Source organism: Tenrec ecaudatus, chromosome 5 (assembly GCF_050624435.1).
Source record: "Tenrec ecaudatus isolate mTenEca1 chromosome 5, mTenEca1.hap1, whole genome shotgun sequence".
Taxonomy (NCBI): domain Eukaryota; kingdom Metazoa; phylum Chordata; class Mammalia; order Afrosoricida; family Tenrecidae; genus Tenrec; species Tenrec ecaudatus.
This window is the reverse complement of record NC_134534.1, coordinates 182126619-182153258: the sequence shown is the minus strand read 5'-3', so window position 1 is coordinate 182153258 and position 26640 is coordinate 182126619. Positions and strand designations below refer to the sequence as shown.

Here is a 26640-nt window from a genome sequence, read left to right as displayed (position 1 = left end):
GGGCTCATTAAATCGGCATGGCCTGTTACACCTGCTATCACCAACACCCCCTGAGAATAAGAGCACACCCAGCCATTCTACTGTGTCATTGGCCAGGGCATGCTCTTCTTCGGGAAGCCAGAGAGCCCTGACCTGCTCAGTCCTCTGGGGTTGGTGCAGGAAGCTCCAGGCTTGCCACCTGGAATACGAGTGGTTTTCCATTTTCTAAAGCCTCTCAAGTATGAAAAGTTCTTTTTCATAAAAGGGATGGGACATAATCTCTTCAGGCCAAGTTTTAATAGCTCATTACAGAGGAAGATAGCCCCCAGGATCAGACGGTCACCTCCCAGCAAATGGCCGGCCTGCCCACAATCACTCATAAAAAATAAAATGAAGTAAGTAAGTAAATATATATATTACTTCTTAACCATCAGTCATTGAAAACACATGGAGCATCCAGGGCACAGTACAGCACCAATGAAAGTTACTGTGTTTCTCTGGTTCCTTGAGGCTCTCTCACCCGCCCCCCCCCCCATCATGACCCCAGTCCTGTTTCTCACTGCAGGCTACACAGGAGCATGTACCCTGGTACAGAGAAGGGATAAGAGCTCACAACCCATGGAATCCAGGAACAGAAATGGAGGTAGCAATACCAGAAGGATAGGGCGAAAGTGGGGAGAGGAAGGGGGAACCGGTTGCAATGATTGACACATACCATCTCCCCCAAGGGGAATGAATAACAGAAATGGGGGTGAAGAGAGACAGTCATCAGTGTCAGATATGAAAATAATTATAATATATAATTTATCAAGGGGTCATGAGGGTGGGAGTTGGGGAGGGAGGGGAAAAAGAGGAGTTGATACCAAGGGCTTAAATACAAAGTAAATGTATAGAAAATGATGGTGGCAACATGTGTACAAATATGCTTGATAGAGTTAATGTATGGGATGTTGTAAGAGCCCCCAATAAGATGAATTTTTTATTATTAAAAGAAAGCAAAAACACACATGGAGCACAGGTCTACCTGAACACTTCTAAGGTCTGGGCGCCTCAAGTTCACTAGATGGTAACTGGTTAACTGGGGTCTGGGCTGGATTTGTCCAAGACCCGAGATGCCCAAAAGAAGCAGCAAAAATGGACCTGTTTTATCCACGTTTCCCATTTTCTGCTCTGGCATTGGCTCAGTTTAGCCAATGGCAGTCTCCCTTGCAACTGGGTGTGGCTTGGGTCAGGAACTCAGGTGCAAATTCCCCCAAAGTCTCCCTTTAAGTCAGGGTGGCTGCTTTATTGGTCTTTTGCTTGCCTGCCCCCACTCTGCCCCGCTTTCTGTAGGGAAAGCATTTGCTTGGATCATTCTTTAACAAACCCTTCATGTTCACATTGGATGGGCATGTTCAGTATGGAAGCCGTTGGCCACGGCTATTGTGAATGAAGGCGTGTTGAATCCACAGCAGCTTCTGGAGAGGGACAGCAGGGATTCGAAGCCAGAATAGATGTCTTAGGACTGGCGCCCTTCAGTCCCAGGCCCATGACAGTTGCTTAACCGATGTTCATGGAAACAGAACAGGGCAGGGGTTTCCGAACTCTGGGATGAGTAGAAGGACGAGCCTTGGGTGCTTGTTAAAATGCAGATTCCTGGGTTCTCCTCTCAGGGATTCTGATCCCGGCCGGGCCTGGGTGAGTCCAGAAATGCACAGCTTCACAAGAGCCCTCAGTGGCTCTGGTGCAAGTGGTCAGCACTTGGAGACACAGCCCCCTCCACAGTGGGCACTGGGGGGAGACCGGCCACCCTTCTCCCCAGCAGCACGCACCCGAGACTGGCTTTGATCTCACAAAGCACAAGCCAGGAAGACCACTTGCTCCTGTGTTTTCAGCCCAAGACGAATGCTCTCTGGTTAAGGAAATCCCAGTGAAAACCGATGTCTGTTTTTCTTTCTAGGGGAGAGAGCAGAGTGCGGCACCACCAGGTAAGCACCAGCAGGCTTCTTCCGTGTGGGGGCGGAGGGGGGGGGCGCGGGGTATGGAGGAAAGCTGGGGGGAGATGGGAAGACGAGGAAGACTGAAGCTCAGAGGAGCTAGGGTGTTCTTGGAGGGGACCGCCCTTCATGACAGCCCCTACAGGACGGTGTAGGTGTGCTGAAAGGCAGGGCCCAAGGCTGTTTAACTGCTGTGCTGGTTGTAGGCTTAGCCTGACACAGCCTTGGCCCCTCTGGGTGGGTGATGGGTGGAGGAGAGTCTTCAGAGTTGGTGGGGTGGGGTGGGGGTGAGGCGTTTTCCCTTTGGGCTCTCCCTGGCATGGGAGTGGTGGAGGGCAACCAGCAGAGGCCAGAGGGCAGGGGTGACCCCTCTTCCCATCTGTCACATGGCTCTTGAGCAAACCGTCCAGCCTGGACTGGGGGTTCAGCCTACAGCCCCCAGACAGAGCTAGCCAAGTCTCTGGGTGGGGCTTTTGCTGCACGGGTCTGGGCTTACGCATGTGCCTGTCCACCCAAGTGTGCACCCACACCTCGACAGCCACTCCTGGCTTGGAACCTCACAGTGCCTCACAGGCACTGGGGATGGGCCTAGGGGAGCACCCTCCCTCCGGCCCCCGCCAGGCAGGCAGCACACAGGCACCTCCTGCTTCCTCTCAGGCTTGCTGGACACTACCCTCCGCGCTTAGCCCTCAGCAGACCAGAGCCAATGAACACTTCCAGTGCCTGCAGCTGGCCTCTCGCTAGTAGTCCGTTTCCCAGTGCCCAGCCATTGGACACAAGCAAGACCTTCTCCTCTGCCCCATGCCCTCAGCCCGTGGCCCCCAGACCTGCATGATTCTGGCACTGGCCATTGAAGGCCACTTGGTACTTCTTTTTCTGGATCCAGTGACCCAAAGAGCAACTTTTCACACCAATTCTCCCCAGCTGCCCAGAATCCTGTAAAGTTGCTGTATTTGGCCCGGGGACGAGTCCTGCTGCTTCTGCGGGGACTTGGCTGAAGAGATAGTTGTTCAGTCGGTACAGCTGTTCCTCTGGGCCTCTGCCATTTGGGGAACACCAGGGTCACTCCTGAGGTCAGGCCAAGGGCCTTCCAACACGGGCGTGAGCAGATGTGCAGAGTCTTTTCTAAAAACCTCTGCAAAACAAGCCCCTCGTTTTCCCTCTTGCAAGCGCATGCTGTGCTAGACCCAGAACAGCAGAGGCCGCATGCTACACCACCGTCAGCACCAAGAGAAAGGAACCGCCCCCAGCTTCTGCCTCCTTCCTAGCACCCAAGGGGGTGTGGGCTGGGGGAGATTGTTCCGGCAGATTTCAGAAAGAGGCTCCCTGCGATCCTGCTCTGGGCCGGGTCTCAGGGCCACCTCAGGCCTCTGAGGGCTTGGCTTCCACGCCTGCTGTAACCAAGGGCCTGGGAAAGCCAAGCTAGGCTCATCAAACCTCCCACTGCAAGAAACTGTAAGCCCAGCCATCTGCCCTCTACTCCCTGGACAAGGTCACATGATTTCCAAACCGCTTCCTTCATGAGGACCCCTTGGCAACTTAGAGGAAAATGGCTCTTGGTGACTTCAACAGGTCCTACATGTGGTCAGTGCCATTTCATATGTGCATTGCCACAAGTGGCCCCAGCCATGCCCGGGTGGTCTCTTGTTAATGGACTCGCATTTTGGCGCGTTGCCTGCGACTCCTCTTTTTCTCCCATTTAAAAACCCGGATCTGAGACCAGCCCCGGTTCCAAACAACCACCCAGTTTAGGCTGTTCCGATGAGCCTCTTCATTTGGAAAACATGCTATTGTCATTGGCAACCCAACCCCTAACCCACCCCGCCACCTCTGAGTCAGTTCTGATTCCTTGTGAGTCCATCACCTATTGAAAGGAACAGAACTGTCCCTCAGGGTTTCTGAGGCTGTTGATCTTTACGGAAGCCAACAGCCTCATCTCAACCCCTTGGGGCACCTGGTGGATTCACACTGCCGACCTTTCCATTAGCAGTCCAAGGCCTGACCCACAGGGCTACTGGGGAGCCTTCATGAACAGCAATGCAAGATGCAAATGGAGGGTCTGACCTCCACTATTATTCACACAACTTCCCTAAGTGGTCCCTGGCTTGAGTCCATGGTCAAGTCCACGTAAGCACATGCACGCACAAGCAGAGCCCTCAGAGCCTAACAGCCATGGAAGCGTCATATTGCCACCACCTTGGACATTGGCACCCATGGGGTGTCACCCACCTGGGTGGTCTTGGACATGTTCTAACTTGGGTCCTTTGAGGCAGAGAATAATTTTGAGGCCAATGCCCACGGTACCGGGCTATGTTCATTGGACTCGTGGTTGAAGGGCATAAAGGGGACATTGGTCTCTGGTTTCTCTTCCTTTCTCTGGCTCTCTCAGTTCCTGTTTGCCCTGCCTCTATTTCCCTCTCTCTCTCTTTTCCTTTCGCTCTGCAACTGAGCAGCAGAAGAGATGGAAGGCTTAGGCTGCCCCACTTTCCCTGGCTGGGCTGCTCCCCTGCTCCCCACTTTGTGCCCCACCCAGCACTTCAGTAAGTCCGGCTCTATTTGATGTTGTGCAAAGTTGGGATAGCTATGTCTCTTTGTCAGAACTCCCAGTCTGGGCCCACACAGAGGAAGGACACCCACTTTGATGCCAACTGTCACTGACTTTTCAGTTTGGGCCAGAGAAATGTGGGGGGAATATGGCCGTATATACGTGTGTGTCTGTGTAGAAGATACACACACACACACACACATATATATCCTATTTTCCCTTTATTACATTTTGTGAGATTAAAAAAGAAAGAAAACAGCCTGAGGACTTCTTTAAGAAATCCTCCTGGTAGATGCCTCAGATTTTTAATAGCGATGTTTGACACGGATGAAGAGTGCCCCCCCACCACGCTAACACGAGAGTGTGAAATGGGATTTCCTACTCCCTCTAAGCACTCTGTGATGAAATCGCCTTCCCAACTGTACCCTCTCACGGACCTGAGTCCTCACCCACACTGAATGTATGCGGCCTTGAACAAGGCTCTTCCGTGCTGACGAGCTCATTTGCCTGATGTGCAAGATGGATGAAAGATGCTTGTTGTGAGGGTCTCACGACACATGCGAGAAGGGACACCCAAACACAGAAACCCCACACGCTGTGGGAAGTAGGTGGGGGTGCTTGCTCTCCTCAAGCTACACCCAATCCTTGGGACCCATGGCCTGTGTCTGGTTTTTGACTGATGGGTTTGGAAATTCAGAAGCAGATTGAGTATAAGGAGTGTCGTCCCACATACACACATCTTCCAAAAATAAGAAACTTGTGGGAAAAGAAAGACAGAAAGAAAGAACTGACATGGACTTAGCTAACCAAGTTGACATAGATCTAAGCTGGGCTCAAGTCATCTTGCCTGTTGTTCCTTGTCAAAATGTTTTCGTATTTTTTAATATTAAAAATCTTGTACCTCCTCTATGTCAAATGGAGCCCCTTGGTCTGTGCTGTTATTGGGGTTCTGTTTAGGTGGCATGCTGTTGGAAATCAGTTTTGTCTTTGCCCATGCATGCCCTGGAGCTAGCAGCATTTGCTCCGCACTCAGACACCTACTAGAAGTTGGCTGGCATTCCCTAGATAGGCTGGGCTACGTCGCTAGACAAACCCAGTAAGCAGAGGCAGGGGTGAAACCTCACTTACCTGGATTGGCTGGAAAGTCTACGAAACTTCGAGGCACAGCACGTGTGAGCCTTCGGTGTGCCAGGCCAGGTCCGCTGTTGCTCTCCCGGTTTGGAAACATTAACTGACTCTCGGGGGGAGGGAGCCTCCTCCTCATCTTAGAAAACCCAGGCAGCATTGAGTCAGGCCAACATGGGTGACGAAAGGTGAGCAAAGAAGCCAGCACAGGTGTATGCATGGTAAGCCACCTGGTATTCGTGGTGGTTTCTCCGTCCCTAGTGAACTGTTGTGTGGTTTCCCCCTCTCTCTGTGGCTTAGCGTGGGACTCGGGGAATGGATCCGAAAGTAAAGCAAGACACTTTCAACCTGACCGTGGCCTGAGTTCATGGGATGGGTCCTTTGCTAAGAGTACAAAAGTGCCTTCAGCATCCATGACGGTAGCCTAGTGGGGGGGTGGGCGGATGGGGGTGGGAAACCCGGACTTGGAGCCCAGTAGCCTAGACTGTGGGGTCCTGGTTCTGCCAGTACCTTCCAGAGCCTCATTTTCTGCTTCTGTGAAGTGGGACCTCCAGGAATCCCAGGATACAGATTGAGGGCCCATAAGATGTGATAATGGGTCTGAACGCACTTTAAAGGGAAGCATTCTTCCCAGAGAGCAAGAGGATCATTTTCTCCTGGATCACCCAGGAGCCCCAAAGAGGGTGCAGCCTCCCTCTAAAGTGAGAAGAATAATTGCCCGGCCCTTATATCAAAGGAATAAAGATCAGTCAAGTGCATGTGAAACGCCAAGAGGTATTAGGAACATCGGTGCCCTGGTACATCGAGAGCGTTGGGATGCATTTAAACCAAAATAATGAGCGCTGACCCGCTCACCTTTGACAGTCTCTTGCTTTCTCAGACTCTGTAGCTTGATTACCTACCTCTCCACCGATTCCCCCTTCAGCTGGTTGGCTTTGCAGGATGAGAGCCTCTGATTGGATTTCCAGGGCTTCTTGGATACACATTCTGTCCTCACTGTGATTTCCAGTGTGTTCTAAGAGTGCTTCTGTTTCGCCTCCTGGGTAAATGATGATGCCTTGACATTCAGAGGCCTTCAGACGGAGCGCTGGCTGCCAGTGTGCTAGGGTTCGGGGCTGCCATTGGCTTTCTGTGGGTTTTTTTTCCAGGCACAGGGTTAAAGACCATCTTTTCCAGTTGTATGTTTATATTGGTTGTTTTCTTTTTTCTTTTGTTCCATTTCCTCCCCCTAGGCCCCCCAGCCTTCCCCCTAAACCACAGAAAATGAGGAGACCTAGGCCTCTCTCAGTGTATAGCCATAAACTCTTTAACGGCAGTATGGAAGCGTTCATTAAGGTACTTGCTGCGGAGCCGTAGAGTCCGCGAATGCACCCAATGTAATGGCAGCCTCTCTCCACCCAAATCCTCTCTGGTCGCAGCCCTGGCGTGCCATGGGATCGATCCTCCCTCCCCATGCACCCAAAGCAAGCCATTTCCTGTGCTAAACTTCCGGGAACTGAAGGGGTAGAGCTGAAGTGACTGAAGCGCCGCCCTGGGACCTGCAGCCCATGAGGAAGAGTATGCTTGGGAGGAGCCCAAGGGAGGCAGGACAAGGGAGCACGACTGCCCTCACTGGCCACGTTCTGCCCTTGGGGGGTCACAATCCAAACTTTGGGAGGCACATGGAGGAGGGGTGCAGTAGAGGAGGGAGTGTGATTGAAAACGGCACTGAGAAAGACCTTGTGGAAAACAGTGTGCTTTCAGGCGATTTGTTTTTTTAAGTGGCAACAAAGAAAACGCGTCATTTTGTTACGAGAGAAAATCCCCCATCTCACTCTGCCTGTAGGTTCGGTGATTCCTTGGAAGGGAGAGGAGTTAAGGCCCTTTCTTTAGAATTCCAGCTTAGCCCGTGTACCTGACTCTAAAAATAAAGGAGTTTCACCTAGTGGAGTTGCATCCTTTTGTCCTTAAATCTCTCCCCCAAACAAAGAACAAAACAAACACGCACTGCCATCAAGTTAATTCCAACTCATTGTAATCTCATAGGACATGGTGATCTCAGAAACCTCGTTGGGTTTCTGAGAGTTTACATCTTTATGGGAGTAAACAGCCTCATCCTCCTCCCAAGGAGAGACTGGTGGATTTGAGCCACTGACCCTGTGTTTGGTGGCTCAATGCATACATAGCCCATTATGCCACGGGGCTCCTTTCCTTGATGCTAACGGAACACAAATAAAGCCATCCCATAGCTCCTGGCTCAAGGGCGAAGGAAGATGGCAACGGAGTTGCAAAGAAAAAGAAAAAAGAACAAGATGGGGAAGGAGAGGGAAGAAGGAAAGATGCCTTCTTAACATTACTAGGAGGAAATTTCTTCCCTGTATTTGAGAGTCTACCACCCACCAGTGAAGATGCCTGGTGCAGAAGACAAGACCAAGATCTATCTGGAGAAGTCCATGTGAAGGCCCTTGGGTTTGCCAATGTGTGGTGTCAGCAGCCCTGCTCTAGTGCCGCCGCAGACACAGCTCGTTCTGGAGAAAGAGACTTGATACTGGTTCTGCCTCAAGGATAGACAAGCCCCACCACCACCACCACCACCAATGGTCTCTGCCTGGGGTGGGAAGGCAAGGGGAAGAGAAGATGGAGCTGTAGAGGGAGAGGAAATTGAGCCTGCCTGGGGCCAAGAATTTCAAGTCATTTGAAGCTACCGGGACACCTACAAGGAAGTACCTCTTTATCAGGAAAGATAAAAGATCTGCTTCCCAAGGGGAGTGGATCATACCCAGGAGGGTCATGAAAGGCTGAGGCTGGGTAAAAAGCCCTTTCTCCACCCAGCCCATACCCCACCTTCCCTCTGCCTCCTCCAAGACTGGCTTCTCATTCACCTGTGATCCCCACCAGCCATTCCCCAAGCTCAGAGGGGACGAGGTGGCCTTACCGTTACTTCCAAGGCCCTCAGCGTGGAAGGTTTTAACCGCAGACCGCTGCGATTGTTAGGTGAGTCCAGATGTGGACTTGGTGAATTTTCCAGGCAAAACAACTTCCCTGGGAGTCAAGAGCTGGAAGAGATCCTGCACCCGAGGAGACAGAAGGCGTCCTGTGGGCTTTGAAGGAAGGGAAGGGATAAAGAAGAGAGGAGGGCAGAGGAAATCCTAACAGGAATGACAGTTCAGAGACAAGGACACGTCCCGTCACAACCAGTTCCTTGGAAATGGGGTGGCCGGCCAGGAAACAGCTGGCTCTTCCCTGACCAGCGTGGAGAATGAGGTGTTCCATCTAGACACTCTCAATAGCAAGAGACTATAAATAGCGGGTGACAATGAACTCACCTGACTTGGTTCCTGCTGAAACACACTCCAGGACTTGTGCGCCCGTGGGACTGGCAAAATTATCGGAATAAGTCCACAGCCCCCCAGGGGGGACCCCTTAGAGGATTGGTGCCATGCTTCTTTGAGCGCAGAAGACACGGTCTATTAAACACTGCTGTATTTCCTTGTGCACCCTCTTCTCGCTTAGCAACATGGTTAGGTTTCAAAGGTCAGTCGTACGTGAAAATGGAAGCTGCCTGCTTCAGATCCCCAAATGCAGGATGGCTAGCCCCGGTGGCATCGTGGGTACAGGTTGGGCTGCTAGCTGCATGGGCAGCAGTTCAAAACCACTCGCTGCTCCTCAGGGAAAAGGTGGGACTTTTTGCTCCCATGGAGAGTTACAGGCTCAGAAACTCATAGGGACATGCTACCCTGCCCTGTAGGGTCGCTGTCAGTTGGCTTCCACTCTGTGACACTGAGTTTGGTTTGGGTTTTATATCATTAAAGAATTGCAAAAGTCCACCATTACCATGATATCACATAGACAGTCACGGAACTGCCAACTGATGTCGTCACATAACTGCCAAGCCTCTGATCATCATGACCCAGGCAAGGGACATAAAGCTTGACCCCTCACAGCTAGTGTTACTCGCCCCTCCTGCCTTGCCTTCATTCCTGCCAGGCAGGTGTTGTTCATGCACAGAGTCATCAGAGAGTAGTTTTTTTTACTCTTGTGGTCAGTGTGCAATGTGGAACAGTGAGGTAGTGGATACATGGGAAGGGGGTGTGGTCACACTGTACTTAAGCCACGTGTGATCAGGGCATCTCCTCAGACTCGGACTCCATGCCTGCTGGGAGCTGGGCTGTGGCGACAAAATGGGACACGGCGTGGCTCTTCCTCAAAAAGGCAGTCAAGGAGCTTGCAGCTCTTGTGGCCGGAACTCCAATGTGGATAATGATTCACGTGCGATCTGGAAGGCCGCCCATGTGAACTGAGAGTCACCAGCTTGGAAATGTCCCACCTGTGAAACGTTTCCCCTAAAACGACATCCCTGGGACTCTGGGATTAGGATGTCCAACAGGGATAGAGAAGCACCCTGGAGTTCATAAGGATGGATAAATGCGAGTCTTAAAATCGATTACCCTACATTGAATTGACTCCATTTAAAATCCTAGCTTTCCCCTCTTCTTGGGCAGGAAGAACCCCATTTTTTTATTATACCAACACATTTTGAAGCCTAGGAGGTAGACCTGGCGGGGGAACCCCACCTTGCTTCTATAAAAACAGAATGATGACGACCCATCTTTTGAGTTGGTCGGAATTAAGGGAGTTGAGATAGTCAGGTTTCTATAGCCCAGTGGTTCTCTACCTTCCTAATGCCATGACCCTTTAATACAGTTCCTCATGTTGTGGTGACTCCCTCCCCAACCATAAAATTATTTTCATCACTTCTTCATAACTGCAATTATGCTACTGTTATGAATCGGGCAACCCCTGTGAAAGGGTCGTTCGACCCCCAAAGGGGTCACAACCCACATTGCAAGTGCCACGAAAGCATTGGCTCTTGTTTTGTTTTTTATGTATTTTGGGGGGGCTATTGTTGTTTAGTGTCGTTAGCGTTTAGGAAATTGCTCAAGGGGCTCCTTTTGATGAGGCTGTTGTCTCCAATGTAGGGTGCAGGTAGATGTAGCCAATGTGTGGGCTGGCAGATGATTCTAGTGATTGTGGCACCCGGGCAAAACATGACGTCACTAGAGGACACACATCCTCCAGCTCCTTAGCTGGGCGCTCCCCAGGAGGCTGGATGAAGCCTAGTACCCGGGCCTCCGCACACACGGAGGTGGGGGAAAGAGCAGACAGGATACGCCCCATCCTGGAAAGCAGGCTCCCACCCAGAGAGATGTGTTTCTCTCCCTTTTTTACGTAGCTGGGTTTTCCTTAGGCATCTCTGGTCCTTGGGTAGCTTCTTGTCCCGAGTGTTGAAGAGACGCTAGCCATGGAATGAGGGAGGGTTCCAATACATGCACTTCCCGTGCTGGCCCCCTGGTGTCCTGGGAGGGAGGCCCCGACAGCCAGACTAGAAGGCTGGCTAGAGGCAAGTATGATCACCATGAGCCACTGAGGCAGGGGTGGCCCTCCCTGAAAGCAGGCAATTTGGCAGAATCCCCAGGACTTTGGTGGCTGCCCTTGCATTTTGGCATTCACGGACTCTGAAGGATCTGCTTACTCTGACTGATCTTATTCCTGCGTAATCTTTTCTTTTTCTCCTGCTCTGCTGCCTGTTTGTTTTGTTATCAGAGGAAGAAGAAATGCTCGAACCAGGAACCAGGTATTTACTAGAAAGGCCCATTATCCTGTTCTGTTGGATGCAATCTGTCCCGAGTGCTGATTTCCAGAAGAGCCCACCTTGCCTGTGACCAAGCGGGTCCATATTCCCAGCCTGTCCCCGGTCTTGGTTAACCAAGGTGTGGAGGAACCAAGCAAACATGCGAACTGATGATTTTCTCTGCCCCCTTTCTAGCACGAGCTGCATGTGCCCCATGGATTCCTTACCTCTGTTAGGCTGGCCTGTCCAGAGAAACAGAGCCAGAGACACACATTTATGTATGAGAAAGAACTTTCTAGCAAGAAGCAATTTTTAATGAAGTCATTTTATATATTGATATAAAAATTTATATCAATATGGCCTCTCAGCCCAGTCTTCCCTTCTTAGAGTTCAAAGGGGCCCCTAAGAGGCAGCCTAAGTGACAGGATGAAGTCTTGGTTCTGTCGTGTTCTGCACCATCCCCAAGAACAGTGTTGGAGTGGGCCAGTGGAGAGGGAGAACCAGAATTCTTAAAGACCAGGTTTACCAACTCCCTCCAAAGAACCAAGTAAGCCCCGCCACATGAGGGCCCCTCTCCCTGCCCCAGATCCACCTGTCAAGCCTCCTAATCCCAGACCCTTCCCAGCCAGAGACAAGACAGAGCATTTCTTTAACGCGATTGAAGCCATGCCTTCCTCTGTGTGTGACTGATGTGTCTGTTTCAATTGCTCATGGAAGCTTTTCGATGAGCAGTTCCTTGTTTTCCTACTAACACCATGGTACTAATGCTCTGGCTGGAGTTTACAATCTGTATTTGAGACGTCTTTGTCCTGCGGTGGTTTCCAGACCCAATAAAATGCGCTTTTCCCACCCCCTAAGGACTCAGGACAAGCTATACCACTTGTTGTGGAGAGCTGCGTCCGGTACATCAACTTGTATGGTAAGTTTGCTCTGAGGGCAGTCAGTGTTTTCACCTCCCTCCGGACTGCAGACAGGCTGGAGACAAGGAGAGTCTGATTCCCCGTGGGAGGCCCTCTGACTGCCCCCTCTTCCAAGAGGGGAGCGTGCGGGGGGGGCGGGGGGGCTGCCATCCTGCTGCTGTCTCTACAGCCAGAATGTGTCCAGAGGAGAACGAAATGGGAGGAGGGGGTGAGAAGCCCACCAACTTGGGAAACCGAGGCAGTGGGCACGTAACTTACGCATCCACCTGTCCGTTCCTCTAACTGAGTCCATGACAGGCACTGTTTAGACACCGATCGACTAGCGTGTACAAAGCAGCTAAGATGCATGCACTGGAGAGGGGACATTTTCTATGAGAAGGAACGGAAATGAGCAAGCAGACAACTAAGTGGTATCGTTTCAGGCCGTCCTGATGCCCTCATGAAGATCACTGAAGGGGGCAGAGAATGGTCGGGAGGGGTGGGACTGCTGCTCTGGTGGTAAGGAGGGGCCTCTCGGAAAGGTTGACAGTTGGCCTAAAGCTCCAGCGGGAGAGGCACCTGCCGGGCAGTGGAGGTGTACAAAGAATGACCCGTGCCCAACCCGAAGATGGGGAAGAGGCCAGTGTGGCTGGAGGGTCATGAGCTAGCAGGAGGGGGTCAGAGTGACAAGTCGCAGAAGTTTAAGAATAAGACAAGCACTTGTTGAGAGCGCACTAGATCTAAACCGAGGTGTGACTACGAGTCCCCAGTTACCATCGTACTGCCCCCACTCATGGCGCCTGAGTCGTTTGGCCCCTGTGCTTCACAGTGGGAGCCATCCACGCGGACCGGGAACCTTTCCCTTGGAAGGCTTCTCTCAAAGGACGGGGGAGAAAGAGAAAAGCGGGGGTGGGGGATAGTGGGGGGACGTTACTCTTATTCCCAGTGACCCGATAAGCTTAAGAACCTCGTGGCATTTTCCGTTTGTTCCCAGGACTCCAGCAGCAAGGGATCTTCAGAGTGCCGGGGTCTCAGGTGGAAGTCAATGACATTAAAAATTCCTTTGAGAGAGGTAGGTGCCGAGTGTTCATGTCAAGTGTGTGGCCACGCAGGCCAGGGTTGCTGTGAGCCCTTGCCTAGGGCCAATGATGTGCTGGAGCTGACTTATGTTTCCCACATCACATCAGTGACTTGGTATTGGTGATCTGAAACCACACCCTGTGGGAGCGTTTACACCACAGAAATTGGCCGATGTTAACCCTTGTTTTCCCCTCTGGAGTGCTGTCCGATATCTATCAGTGCACCACTACTCAGGAGTGAGTGTAGGCCGGGCTCCTACGGTGGTTGCTGGAAAACAGGGTCTATTACAGAACTCTGCAATCTCTGGGTGAGTCTCTGGAGGATGCCGGGTTTTAGAAAAGTTGGGAGAATATGGATAATACAAAATGGTTCTTATTGGTAGGTCTCGTCTGTGAGTTTTGACCCAGAGCCGCCCTGCGGACAACAGAAGGGAACACTGCCTGGCCCGTGAGCAGCCTCACGAGTGTTGCTGTGTTTGAGCGCGTGGTTGCAGTCTCTGTGCCCACCCCGTTTATCGAGTCACTGTATCCGCTCTTCTTTACTGACCTTCTACTTAACCAGGCATGATGTCCTTCCCTAGGGACTGGTTCCTCCTGATAGTCTAAAGTACAAGAGTTGAAATCTCATCGTCCTTTGTTCTCTGTTCTGTTTGTACTTCTTCCAAGATGATTTGTCGATTCTTCTAGCCAAACCAAACTCAAAACCAATACCATTGAGTCATTTCTGACCCTAACTAAGGTTTTCAAGCTTTGTACATATTTTTTTTAAATCACACAGCTTCATCATTCTCCCGAGGAGCAGCTGGTGGGTTTGAACCAATGACCTTTTGGTTAGCAGGCCCAATATTTACCCAATGGCACCACCAGGGCTTCTTAGCATTCTTGGTCAACACCATACTTTAGAGCAGTGGTTCTCAACCTTCCTCATGCCACAACCCTTTAATACAGTTCCTCATGTGGTGGTGACCCCTCAACCATAAAATTATTTTTGTTGCCACTTCATTACTGTCATTTTGCTACTGTTATGAATCATGCGACCCCTATGAAAGGGGACCCGACCCCCAGGCTGAGGACTGCTGCTTTCGCGGCATCCATTCTTCTGGTGTCATCCTTCCTTCTCGTTCTGCTGTGATACGGAGGTGAGGTGACAGCAGCATGGCTTGAGTCAGGAGCACCTTCAGTCCTCAAAGGGCCACCTTTGGTTATTATTTTTTAAAGGAGTCTTTTGCAGCATATTGTCCATGCAGACAGCATTTGATTCCTTGATCGCGACGTCCGTAGACATTGAGTGTGGACCCAAGCAACGTTCCAGTCTTTGCTGTTTATCATGAGGCTGTTTATTGGTGCCGTTGTGAGAACTGGGGTTTCTTTAGGGTGAGGTGCAATCCGTATGGTAGCCTCGATTTCACCAGTAACATGTTTCAAGTCCTTTTCACTTACAGCAAGGTTGTCACTACGCAGATTGGAGGTTGTTAACGAGTCTTCCTCAAGTCCTGATGTTACATTGTTCTTCATACGGCCCAGCTCCTCAGCTTATTTGCTCATTACAGATTGAATCAATACGGCCAAAGGATAAAACCCCGACACACACTTTCCCTCATTTGAAACCAGGCAGTAGCTCCGTGTTCTGTTCAAACTACTCCCTTTTGATCGACGTGCAGGTTCCACAGGAACATGATGACATGTTCTGGAATTCCACTCTCCCTGACATCAATCACCCACACGTGCTATGAAATGTCGCAGTTTGCTATGAAATGTCTTTGCAGAGTCAAGATAACAGAGGCAAATATCTCTCTGGTAAGTTTCTGCTTTCAGCCAAGATCCGTCTGCTAACAGTGTTGCCCCGTCCCACATTCTCTTCTGAATCTGGATTCGGTTTCTGGCAGTTCCTTGTTATGTATGTACTGCTGCGACTGTTTGTGAATTGTCTTCAGAACAGTTTCACTGACATTTGATACTAATGACATTGTGCGATAGTTTCCACGTTCTGTCGGGTCGCTCCTCTTTGGAATGAGTACCAATAGGGAGCTCTTCTGGTCAGCAAGGTAGCGCTGCATCCATTTGCCGAACATTCCAGTTGGCGTTCTTCTGATTCCGGGAGCCTTGTTTTTCATCAGCGTCTTCAGTGAGGCTTGGCTTCCTTCCTTCAACACTCTCTGTTCTTGATCCCGCATGACTTCTTGGCAGGGTGGCGCATTGCAGGGGCTGTCTATTTCTCCCCCTCTTCTTTTGGGGCTCCTTGTCATTCAATATTTGGCCCATCGAATCCTTCAATGTTGCAACCAAGCCTTGAGTTCTGTCTTCTGTTCCTCCAGCTTGGGGAATGCTGAGTGAGTTCTTCCCTCTTGGATTAATAATTCCAGGCCTTTGTGCATGTTATTATGATTCTTGACTTAGCAAGCCACCCATTGAAATCTTCTGTTGAGCTCTTTTTCTTCGTTTCTGCTTTCACATTAGCTACTGTGCACTCACAAGCACGTTTCAGAGTGTCTGCTCATGGCCATTTTGCTCTTTCTTTCTTCTCTTTTTAATGACCTTATTTTTCTCTTCACGTACAATGTCTTTGATGTCATCTCACAACTCTTCTGGCCTTCAGTATTAGTGGTAGTGGGTCAAGTTTGTTCTTGAAAGGGTCTCCTAACTCAGGTGGGATGTACTCAAGGTCATTCTTTGGTGCTCTTGGACTTGTGTTAATTTTCTTCAACTTTGACATGAACTTGTGTCTGAGTAATTAGTGGTCTGTTCTGAGCCATCCGTGACCTTGTTTTAGTGATGATATTGGAACTTCTTCATCATCTCTTTGAGAGAGAGAGGCAGATTGATTCCTGTGTATTCATTCCATCTGGTGATATCCACATGTATAGTCTTCATTTATGTTATTGAAAATGTATCTATGACTAAACCATTGGTCTTGCAAAATTCTGTCATGGGATCTTTAGCTTCCTTTCTATCACAAGGCCATAGGCGGAGGCTTCCAAGATTTCATAGACAGTTTCATTGTCTTCCTCCAATTCTATTTTTCTATTAACTTTTTAAAGTCCACTTCTATTTTCCAACTGCTTATCTTTCTTCTTTGTTTCCAGCTTTTGGATTTCAATCAAAATATTCAATCAGATTGATTGAATATTTGATCAATTTCAGAATGGCAGAAATTGGTAAATGTCTTTAATTTCTTCATCTTTGGCCTTAGTGGTTTGTTCACAAATTTCAATAATCATCTTATTGACTGGTCTTATTTATAGGCCTATAGATATTATCCTGTCTGTAGCAGCATTGCCTTTATGAATAGATCTTGAAGTGTTGTTTTGTTTGTTTGTTTACAGTGACTATAACACAATTCCTCCTCAAGTTGTCATTGCTGTCATAGTACACCACATGGTTGTCCAGCTCACATTGGCCAGCATCGTTCATTACAGAATGGCTCACTGGTGCCTAGGACATCGATCTTCATGTGTTCCATTTCCTTTCTGATTACTTCCCCTCTTCCTAGACTCAAGCTTTCTACACTCCAGGTTCCGAGTACTGATGGATGTTTATCTCTGTTCCTTCTCACTTTGTGTCATGCCCCCACCCCCCAGCAAGTGAAAAGGCAGAAAGCTTCAGTCATCTTTGTCTTCAAAGCTGCTTCTCCTTTGAGAAGGCAGCTTTTCCCCAGTGGTGGTTTGATTGGGATTCATTTTCTGCCTATGTATCAGACAGTGTAGCAGTGCGGTTCATAAAGTTTTCATTGCCCATATTTAAACAGTTTTAATAACGTACACTTCAGTGGTCTAAATATATTTTAAAGGGTTTGTATAATCATAAAGTCCATTTTAGAATGTTCATGCTTGTACCCACTATTCTTAGCCCCCATCTCCCCTCAGCGTCCCCTGCCACAACCCTAAGAAGTTATAGTCCAGTTCCTGTCTCTATAGATTTACCTGTCCTGGATTTCATACAAAGGAAAAAGAAACGTAAAAACACAGCAAAACCTCAATTCAAAGGAAAGCAGAAAATAATAAAAACTAGAACAAATTGAATATGGGTCAAAAGGGAGAACAATGATACGCTGTTAAATTTTAACCAAGCTATACCTTTGCTAGTCCGCTTTCCAATACACACTGTAAGAGATAGTACGGCTATTCACATCCCTGATCAATGGTTAGAAAGGGTTTGGGGGAGGCTTCATACACATGGGGACTCTATAAATGGAATTTTGGCTTTCCCTGTCACCCATAGCCTCTGTAAAGAGAGTGCTCAGACTTTAAGGTTTAATATAGTTCCCTCCTCCAGTCTTGGATTGTATTATTTTCAGTCCTTAGATCACACAAGCTAATGTGCTTCGACTATGTGGACTTAGCTGTCAACTCGCTTAGCTGGCTGCTTATTTTAAGATAAGCCTTTAAGACCCCAGACACTACTCTTTCTGATAGCCAGCTAAAGCAAGTGGAAGAAATGATGGAGCCAAAGAGCTGAATAGTAAAGTTCAAAGTTCAGCTTGAGATGACAAGTAAAGTATTATTATGAAATGTGTAAAGCTGTAGAGTCCGAAAACCGAAAATGAAGAATATGCTTCAGCAAATCTTAAACTGAAACAACTCAAGAAAATAACTCAAGCCTCAAGTTCACTCTTGAAAGATTCTATGTGCAAAACATTGAATGGTGCAGGAATCACCAAGAGAGTCTGAAAAGAATACAGTCACTGCACCATGAAGGACTAGCTGACAGCCCGCCGTTTGAGGAAGCAGCTTAGCAAGAGAAGCCAGTGGTGTTGAAGGAAGAAGTTCATGCTTCACTGAGAGTGTTAGCTAAAAACAAGGCTCCGAGAATTGGTGGAATACCAACTGAAGTGTTTCAACAAGCTAATGAAGCACTAGAACACTCACTCATCTATGCTAGAAAATTTGGAAGTCAGTTAGTTGGCCAACTGGCTAGAAGAGATCCCTATTTATGCCCATCCCAAATAAAGGTGATTCAGCAGAATGTTCAAATTATAGAACATGTTGTCCCATGCGAGTAAAATTTTACTGAAGATCATCCGACCGATACTTGCAGTACATTGACAGGGAGCTGCCCGGCTGCATTCAGAAGAGGCCTTGAAACATGGGATGACATTGCTGGTATCAGCTGGATCTTGGCTGAAAGCAGAGAATACCAGAAAGATGTTTGCTTTTGTTTTATTGACTATCTCAAGACGTTAGACTGTGTGGATCATAACAAACTATTGATAATTTTGAGAAGAATGGGAATTCCAGGACATTTCACGGTGCTCCTGAAGTACTTTCTGGTAACGATCTAGGATTATGGCCTCGGGTTGGATTGCAACACAGTGCAAAGAAGACCAAAATCCCCACAACCGGGACCAATCAGCAACATCACGATAAGTTAAGAAAAGGTTGAAGTTGTCAAAGATTTTGCCTTACTTAGACCCACAGTTGATGCCCAGGGCAGCCACAATATCCAAAGATGCATTGCCTTGGGTAAATCTTCTACACAAGCCCTCGTTAGAGTACTGAGAAGCACAGATGTCATATTGAGGACAAAGGTATGTCTGAGCTAAGCCATGGTACTTTCCACCGCCTCATATGCATGTGACAGTTGTGCACTGCAGAAGAAAACCGAAGAAGAATTGATGCATTTGAACTGTGTTGCTGAAGACGAATATTCGAAGCACCATGGACCGCTAAAAGGCCCAACATCTAAGAAGTACGGCCAGAGTGCTCCTTAGAGGCCGAGCTGGCAAGACTTTATCTTACATACATTGGACAGGTTGTCAGGAGAGACTAGTCCCTGGAAAAGGACCTCGTGGTAACTTGGAGGGGCAGCAAAATCGAGGAAGGCCTCAAAGAGATCAATTGACACCGTGGCTCCAACAATGGGCTCAGGCACAGAAGCAATTGTGAGCATGGTCAGGACTGGGCTGTGTTTCTTTCTGTGTTTCTGTAGTGCATGGGGTCGCTATAACCGGTTCGATAGCACCTAACATCAACGATAGTTCTTTATTTTAAAAAAGTCCATACTATTTTGGGCAAGTGACAATTGGCAGGAAGAGACCAAATATCAAACCAAACACATTCCCCAGCCGTGAGGTTCCCACTTTGCGTTCCTCAGCATATAAATGCTCACTTGAATTTAGGTATCACCCTGTACTTCTTTAGTGTCACCTCTCTTGGTCTCAGGGTCCTGAGCAGGCAGCAGAGGCAGCATTCATGAAAGGTAAGGACTCCCCTGGGTTAAGAAAAGCTCAACTCTTGGTACACCCCTTTTCTTTTTGTACCCCGACACATCGAACCACTAGAATGAAACTGCACATCCAGGCGTTCCCATTGCAGGGGACACTTGTCAGCATCATGCTTCTTGCCTCTTGAGCCAAGCCTAGGATTAGCAAGTCCATATCCTTGTCCCAAGGGAGGAAATGATTAATATAGAAGCTTCCCAACTTACATCTCTGCTCCAATGTTCAAGATTTTGGAAGGATCACCTCCCCCCCCCCCCAGTCTACTCCTTCTTGACTCAGATTTCATATTTCTCGCCCCCCCCCTTGAGTGGTTCTGATATTATGTTCCATCTGAAACCCTAATTCCAAACCCATTTCCCAGCAGTCTGTCATATCACAGAACACACCTTCAGTAATCCTCCTGCAGCCCCTTAGGCTAAACTCTCCCTGGGGGTTCCGGCCACAGAGTCCTCTCTACTCCTTACAGGGCTTCCCCGGGAAGGGTGCCCCCTGTGTGGACTCTCCGGCTCCCTATGTTCCCAATTCCACCCTAAGGTGTAGCTCAAGACGGGAGAAAGAACCGTGCCGGCCCCAGCTGTCACCACCGCAGGTCGGTGGCTGAGATCTAGGCACAGAAAGCAAGACTTGGTTGGATGTGGTGCTCAGTGGCCTCCTGGGGACCAAGGAAATGTCAGTTCCAGAATCTTCTCTCAGGTTTGGGGCACAGAGCACCAGAGCTCCGGAACTCCTCTGCTCTTACATAGATGCTCTACATAGATGCCTCTCTTTTCTCGTGAGCCCAACAGTGTGCCAGGGAGGGAAGTGCAAACAACCATTTGCCACCAAGCTGATGCCTCCGCACGGGGGCCCCAGGCATGTCTGATTCTTGGGGTTTCAGTGGATGATTTTCTGAAGTAGGTCATCAGGAGTGGCATCTCTGGATGGATTTGAACACACGCCATATTTCACAGCAGCCAAGCTCATTAGCCATCTGCGCCATCCAAGGAGCCCAGCTGCAGTGGTCTGGAGCTACCATATGGACAAAAGACAGTCCCTGCCAGATGAGGAGCCAGCTGAGTAAATGAGCGGGGCGGGACTGATGGGATAAACTCCAGGTTGTGGGTTAGCTTTCTCTAACACTGTTAGATGGGAGGGGCTTATGGAGTGGAGTAGGTGGGGCCTGGGAGGGCTCCCTGGGGAAGGAACTACCTGAGCTGAGCTATAAACAGGAAGAACCAGGGGAACAAGGTCAGGGAAAGGGCCTGTAAGCCAAGGGAACAAAGGCCAAAGAGCAAAGACCAGAGAGCAAGAGGTGCCGTTCTCGCCGCCCCCATTAGCATCCCTGATGGAAGAGTTCTGTCTCATCTCCCACTGGACCCTCCAGCCCAGGGCTTTGTTTCTTTATTCCCTCCAACTCCTGAACAGCCTGTTCTCCTGTGTTCCTGGTAAATAAAAAGAGCCATGGTCTGGAACCGGTACTGGTTCCACCCCCTGGGCTCATCTAGGACTCTCTGTGGCCTGCTTGGCTCTCACGGGCACCTGTACTACATGGGCTTCCAGCTCTCAGCATTTCCCTGTTATACGAATACCCCATGGGAAGAGGCAGCCGGTCCCCTCCCCACCTGCACAGTGCTGCTTTCCTTCCGTCTTGGATGTGATTCCTGAAGGCCAGTCCCTCCTGGCACTTGTGTGGGTGCCTTGCCGGGGCGATGTGCAATGCCGATGGCTTCGCTGTTCCTAACAAGCCTTGGCTCACCTCCAAGACACCCAGCAGGGCAGAGATGGGCTGGCCCAAATGCTCGGCCGCGAAACATCGTTTCAGTTTTATCTGTGCCTTGAATATGCAGTTGGACCCTCTCCCTCTCTCATCAGCTCAATTTGAATTGCTTTTTCTCACCTGAGACCACAGTGTTGGTATCTTCCTTGAGATGGATAAATCCTGATCTGTCTCCCTTAGGGAAACCCAGAAAACTTGGAAACGACCCCCGAGCTTTCTGCTTTCTGCCATACTTGGAATCTAAAAGCAGGCTCCTCCAGCCTTTCAAGCACACACTGTGCTTTGGGTATGTCACTGTTCCCACATCGGGTTCACACATTGGGTATGTCCTGGCAGTGCCACTGAATCAGCTCCAACTCATGGCGACCCTATGGACAGAATGAAATGCTACCCAGTTCTAAGCCATCCTCCTGTGGTGGCCACCACGTGGAACATCTTCTAACCGTGGGGGCTCAGTGTCCAACACTGGAGTAGGCGATGTTTGATTATGATCTTAGGGTTTTCACTGGCTAATTTGGGGAAGCAGGTCCTCAGATTTCCCTTCTAGTCTGTCTTAGTCCAGAAGCTCATCTGGAACCTGTTTACTATGGGAGACCCTGCTGATAATGGATACACTGGTCTCCAGCATCATCAAAATACGGCCGCCGCCATGTGACAAACTGATCGATGATCATAAGGCAGTAGTCCCCTGAGAATCCAAGTGAGCCAAGCATTCACTGCGAGCAAGGTTGTTGGGTAACAATTCTACCTTCCCCAGAATATCAGAACCATGAATAAGAAAGACTGAAGAATAATTAATGCATTTGAGTTACGGTGTTGGCAAAAAATCTTGACTAGATCATGGATGAGCAAAACTCTTGAAAGAAGTACAGCCAGAATGCTCCTTAGAAGCAAGGATGGCGAGACTTTGTCCCCTGTTCCTTAGGCCTGCGATGACCAGGATCCAGTTGCTAGAAAAGCGCCCTGGGCTTGATAAAGGGCCAGTGGGCAGGAGGAAGGCCTTTAATGACATGGATGACACGGCACGGCCGCAGTCACTCACGCACAACCAAAACCACAAGGACGGCTCCGGGCGGCCAGTGCTTTGCTGCTTTTTATGTAGCGTGTCTATGGGCTCGTCCCAACTCAGTGGCAACCACAACAGATTAGTACACAGAAAAGTGTAGCACTGTTCTCTCCCATGTACCTGGAACAGTTATCTGTCATTCTCTTCCTGGAAAAATCTATCGTTCAGGCAAACCCTTCTCCTCGCTGTAAACTCTGGCATTTCCTTCTTTCCTGGAGCCCAAATCTGGATGGCTTCTTTGTGGACTAAGTGCCTTCTGAGAGTAAGGGCAGGAAAAAAGGCACGTGTGTCTATATGTGTGTTGTGGCTGTTAAGTTGGCTCTGACTCGTGGCAACTTTCTGTAAACAGAACAGAGCGTCTCCCGGTCCCATGCCATGTTTAGACTCAGAAACTCCCCACCATGGACTCGATGCCAACTCAGAGCAGCCCCACAGGACAGGGGAGAACTGCCCCTGTGGGTTCCCCAGTCTGTTCCTCTTTACAGGAGTAGAAAGCCCCGTCCTTCTCCCTGGAGGGACTGGTGAACCGTAGCTGGGTTTTAGCCCATTGCTTTGGCCACCATGTCGATCTCGCTAAGAGGCTCCCTCAACATTTTCCGTTCTCCATTTGACCAGCCATGATGTCCTGCCCTGGGGACCGTTCTCCTTGTGATGTGTCCAAAGTAAGCAAGGCAGAGGTTCTCCACGCTTGCTGCTAAGGAGCATTCTGGTTCCAATTCCTCTAAAACCGACCTGCTCCTGCTCCTGGAAGTCCGTAGTATATTCAGTGTTCGTCACCAATCCACAGTTGGCATCCATTCTTCTCGGGATTCCTTTTCCATTGTCCACGTTTTGCATTGCCAATGGGAAAAAAAACACATGACTTGGATCAGGTGAGCTTTAATCCTCTAAGTTCTCGGCATCTCCCGTTGTGTGGGTTGTGTGGCATTGCTTGGTGGCCACGTGTTGGGCTTCTGACCACAAGGTCTGCCATCTGAAGCCACCAGCCACTCTGTGGGAGAAAGGAGGGGCTTTCTGCTCCTGTAAAGCGGTGCAGTCTCGGAAGTGCACAGGGCAGTTCTACCCTGTCCTACTGGATCGCTAGGTGCTGACATCGACTCCATGGCAGTGAATAAGAGGCGGTCAGAAACATCCGGCTGTCTCATGCAGATTGCCCAGTGCAATCGTTGATTGAGCTTTTGACTGCTGCTTCCACACACACTGATTAGTGTTTCAAGTTGAGTGAACTCAGTGACAACCTCAGTTTCTTTTTCATCTATCATGATGTGTTTATCGGAATGTGTGTGTGTGTGTGTGTGTGTGTGTGTGTGTAATGTGTTCATCCTGCTTAACAAGGGGAGCTCATAAGCAGTGGGATTTTATATATTTTAAAACTCAACATGCCTTTGCAGTATCATTTGAGAGACAATCTGGTACAGTGCTCCCCCCCCAAGACCCCTGCGGATTGCCAAAGCTGTGACTGGTCACTGGGAACGGAAAGCCTCATCTTTCTCCGATGGAGTGGTTGGTGGTTTCAAACTGCTGACCTTATGATCAGCAGTCAACTCTATGCCCAGGAGAGTATTCAGACTCCTGAGGGTCCCCCAGAGTGTCTCCAGGGCTGAGGGAGACAGGGGCACTGAGAGGATGGGGCTTGGACTCACCCTCCCCCACCCATTCAATTCAGATGGCACCATTGTAATGTCTTGAAAACTTTTTTTCTTAAAAGGGAAAGTTGAGATTTTGCTGTCAATGAAGGAAGTGGGAAAATAGATAGGCAGGTAGACAGGAGACAGACTGAAAAACCTGCAGATGACAGAAAGAGTGACTCTCGGCAAGAGGAGCCCTGGGGCTGCAGGGCCTGTCTGACTATATAGGTGTCGGCCAAAGTTCTGGAAGAAGCGCGGGCTCGGGGAGGTCTGTCTGGCAGCCGTGCAAGGGCTGTGTGAGTCCGGACACTTTCCGGGGAGTGTACATTTTCTCTCTTCTTTTTCTACCAAGAAGTCTTATCGGGAAAGATTCTCCCCCAAGGGATCCACCAGTCCACAGAGAGAGCATCCAGGCATTCCTCTTCCCTCGCCAAGGCCTTTGGCTCTTTGTAAGGCTCATGCACTGAGTGTTAACCCAGAGCTCAGAATGAGGGGCGTGGCTTATGTGGGTAGCAGCTTGCTTTTCCTCTGGAGGCAGACTGCGGAGGTGTGGGTGCCACCCTGTGGTGTTGTTCTTCCCTGGGTGCCCGTGTGAGAGGTGACGGAGGAGTCCATTGTTGGGCTGTCTCTCAACACCCACAGGAAGGCGTTAGATTGCTCCCTGCCCTTCTCTCACCCACCCCACCCCCATGGTAAACTAGCTCAGCCACCCTGGGTAAACCGGAAGCGTGCTACTCCCCCAGATTCCATCCTGCCTTACTCGACCGCCAAAACCAGTCCAGAGAAAGATGAAGCACATCCCATGGGCAGACAGACCAGTGGTAAAAGCCTACATTCTCAAGGGCAAGTGGCTGGTGAAGCGACAGGATGTTATTGTCCTTTGGCCTTGCGCAGACAGGACCATCGGAAAATCCCTGTTTTGCACCCCTCCCCCCCAAGTTATCACGGATGTAGGCAAAAGTCAATGTGGGAGCCTCCACTGAGGACAATGGCACGCATGTATCACTGATCACTTGTGCATGGCAGAGGAGGGGCGCATCTCTCCGGTGGAGAGATCTGAGGGCAGCACCTCCATCAGAGATGAAACGTCAGCAGGGCAACTGGACTTTGTGAGGCTCCTGAGAAGATGCACTAAGGTGTCCATCAACCCCACCCCTGGAATCTTGTCCATGAAAACCCTTTAACCTGAAGCTGATCACGAGGAAAAACACAGCAGACAAACACAGAGTGGGGTGCACTCGGAAAGACAGCTGACCCTGGAGCTCAACACAATCTCTGAAATAACAGCAGGGTTGTTTTTAAAAAGTTTGTAAAATGGCCCTTTCTACCCTGAAAGGACTAAGGAGCTGTGTGGACAGTGGTAATGTCTTAGTGTGTGTTCTTCATGTAAAACCAAGTCCCCACAGAGACCATGGGATATTTGATCATGAACTCTGTGTATGATGTGACATTTGGAACTACTCTTCATTTTCATGGGAGCCTTTGTGGGAGAATGGGCTATGCACTGAGCTGCTAACTACAAGGTCCACAGTTCAAACCTACCAGCTGCTTCTCAGGAGGAAGGTGAGGCTGTCTACTCCTGTGAAGATTTAAAGTCTTAAAAATCCACTGGGGCAGGTCTGTCTGGTCTTATAGGATGGGTATGAATTGGGACCGACTGAGTAGCACTGACTTAGGCTGGGTCTGATCTATTTTCATAGGCGCCACCCTTGTCTGGTGGTGATGTAGGAGAAAGTCCTAGTGCTGAGCAACGTGTGTAGCATTCGTTACTGTGTGCTCAGGGATGTGTGAATAGTGCAGGCTGCAAAACATCCTCACAGTGATGAGGAGCAGTAGCAGCAACCATGACGGGGGCGAAAGCAACTCTGCTCAGAGGTTCACGATCGCTTAGGGAAACACGAGGGGCACGGTTGCTCCTCCATGATTCTTCCAACTTTTCTTTGAATTTGAGGATTTTCCAAGTACAAAGCTATGGGAAGTGGTGGGGTGGAGGGCTTTAGTTTGCTGGACATGGGTGTGTGTCAGGGAAGCTGGCCCTACCTGCAACTCCGCCAGCCCAGGCTGGGCCAGGGAGCATCTGCCTGGACACCGTCCCTGGCTCATATTCTCTTGTTTCTACTCAGCTGAAACTTATTCTCTTGTTTCTACTCAGGCGAAGACCCACTGGTAGATGATCAAAATGAACGAGACATAAATTCCGTGGCTGGTGTTTTAAAACTGTATTTTCGTGGACTGGAAAACCCACTCTTTCCTAAGGAAAGCTTTCAAGATTTGATATCTACTATTAGTAAGTATCTGTGGGAAGAGGCAGGCCAATAAGTGGGGCCTCCCAGTGGATTTGGGGTTCCCAGTCTAGGCCCCATGAAGGCATGTAATGAGAGAAAAAAGGTGACCCCTGTCCTCATATAACTTGAAATCCAGTGGTGGAAATAACAAGATGCTTTGTCATGAGGAAGCCAACGCAGATGGCACATCCCAGGTCCAGAAGGAGCTCAAAGGAGCAGACACAGATCAGAGCAGAGAGGGCACTCTGAGCAGAGATGTTCAGGAGGAGTGGACACAGACTAGTAAGATCAGAAGGAAGTGACCTGGACAGAATCAAGAGCAAGAGTTTGACACCTGTTCCCCATGGGTCATAGGGAGCCACAGAAGGCTTGGAAGTCAGCTCAATCACATGACAAACAAAGGAGATGGTGACTGTTAGCTGAACGGGTGCCTTCTCTGATGTCACTTTGATGAAAGGGAGGCTGTGGGTAAGG

General features: G+C 49.5%; 1 protein-coding gene across 2 annotated transcripts in view; it reads left to right on the top strand.

Annotated features, from left to right (window-relative positions):
- Positions 1-26640, top strand: part of SRGAP3 (SLIT-ROBO Rho GTPase activating protein 3) — a 300362-nt gene that overhangs the window by 246429 nt on the left and 27293 nt on the right. For both annotated transcript variants that reach the window (XM_075550390.1, XM_075550392.1), the window contains exons 11-15: positions 1919-1946; positions 6858-6960; positions 12095-12155; positions 13130-13207; positions 26034-26168. In XM_075550390.1, the coding sequence (XP_075406505.1) occupies positions 1919-1946; positions 6858-6960; positions 12095-12155; positions 13130-13207; positions 26034-26168 (405 nt within the window). The remainder of the gene's footprint in view (positions 1-1918; positions 1947-6857; positions 6961-12094; positions 12156-13129; positions 13208-26033; positions 26169-26640) is intronic.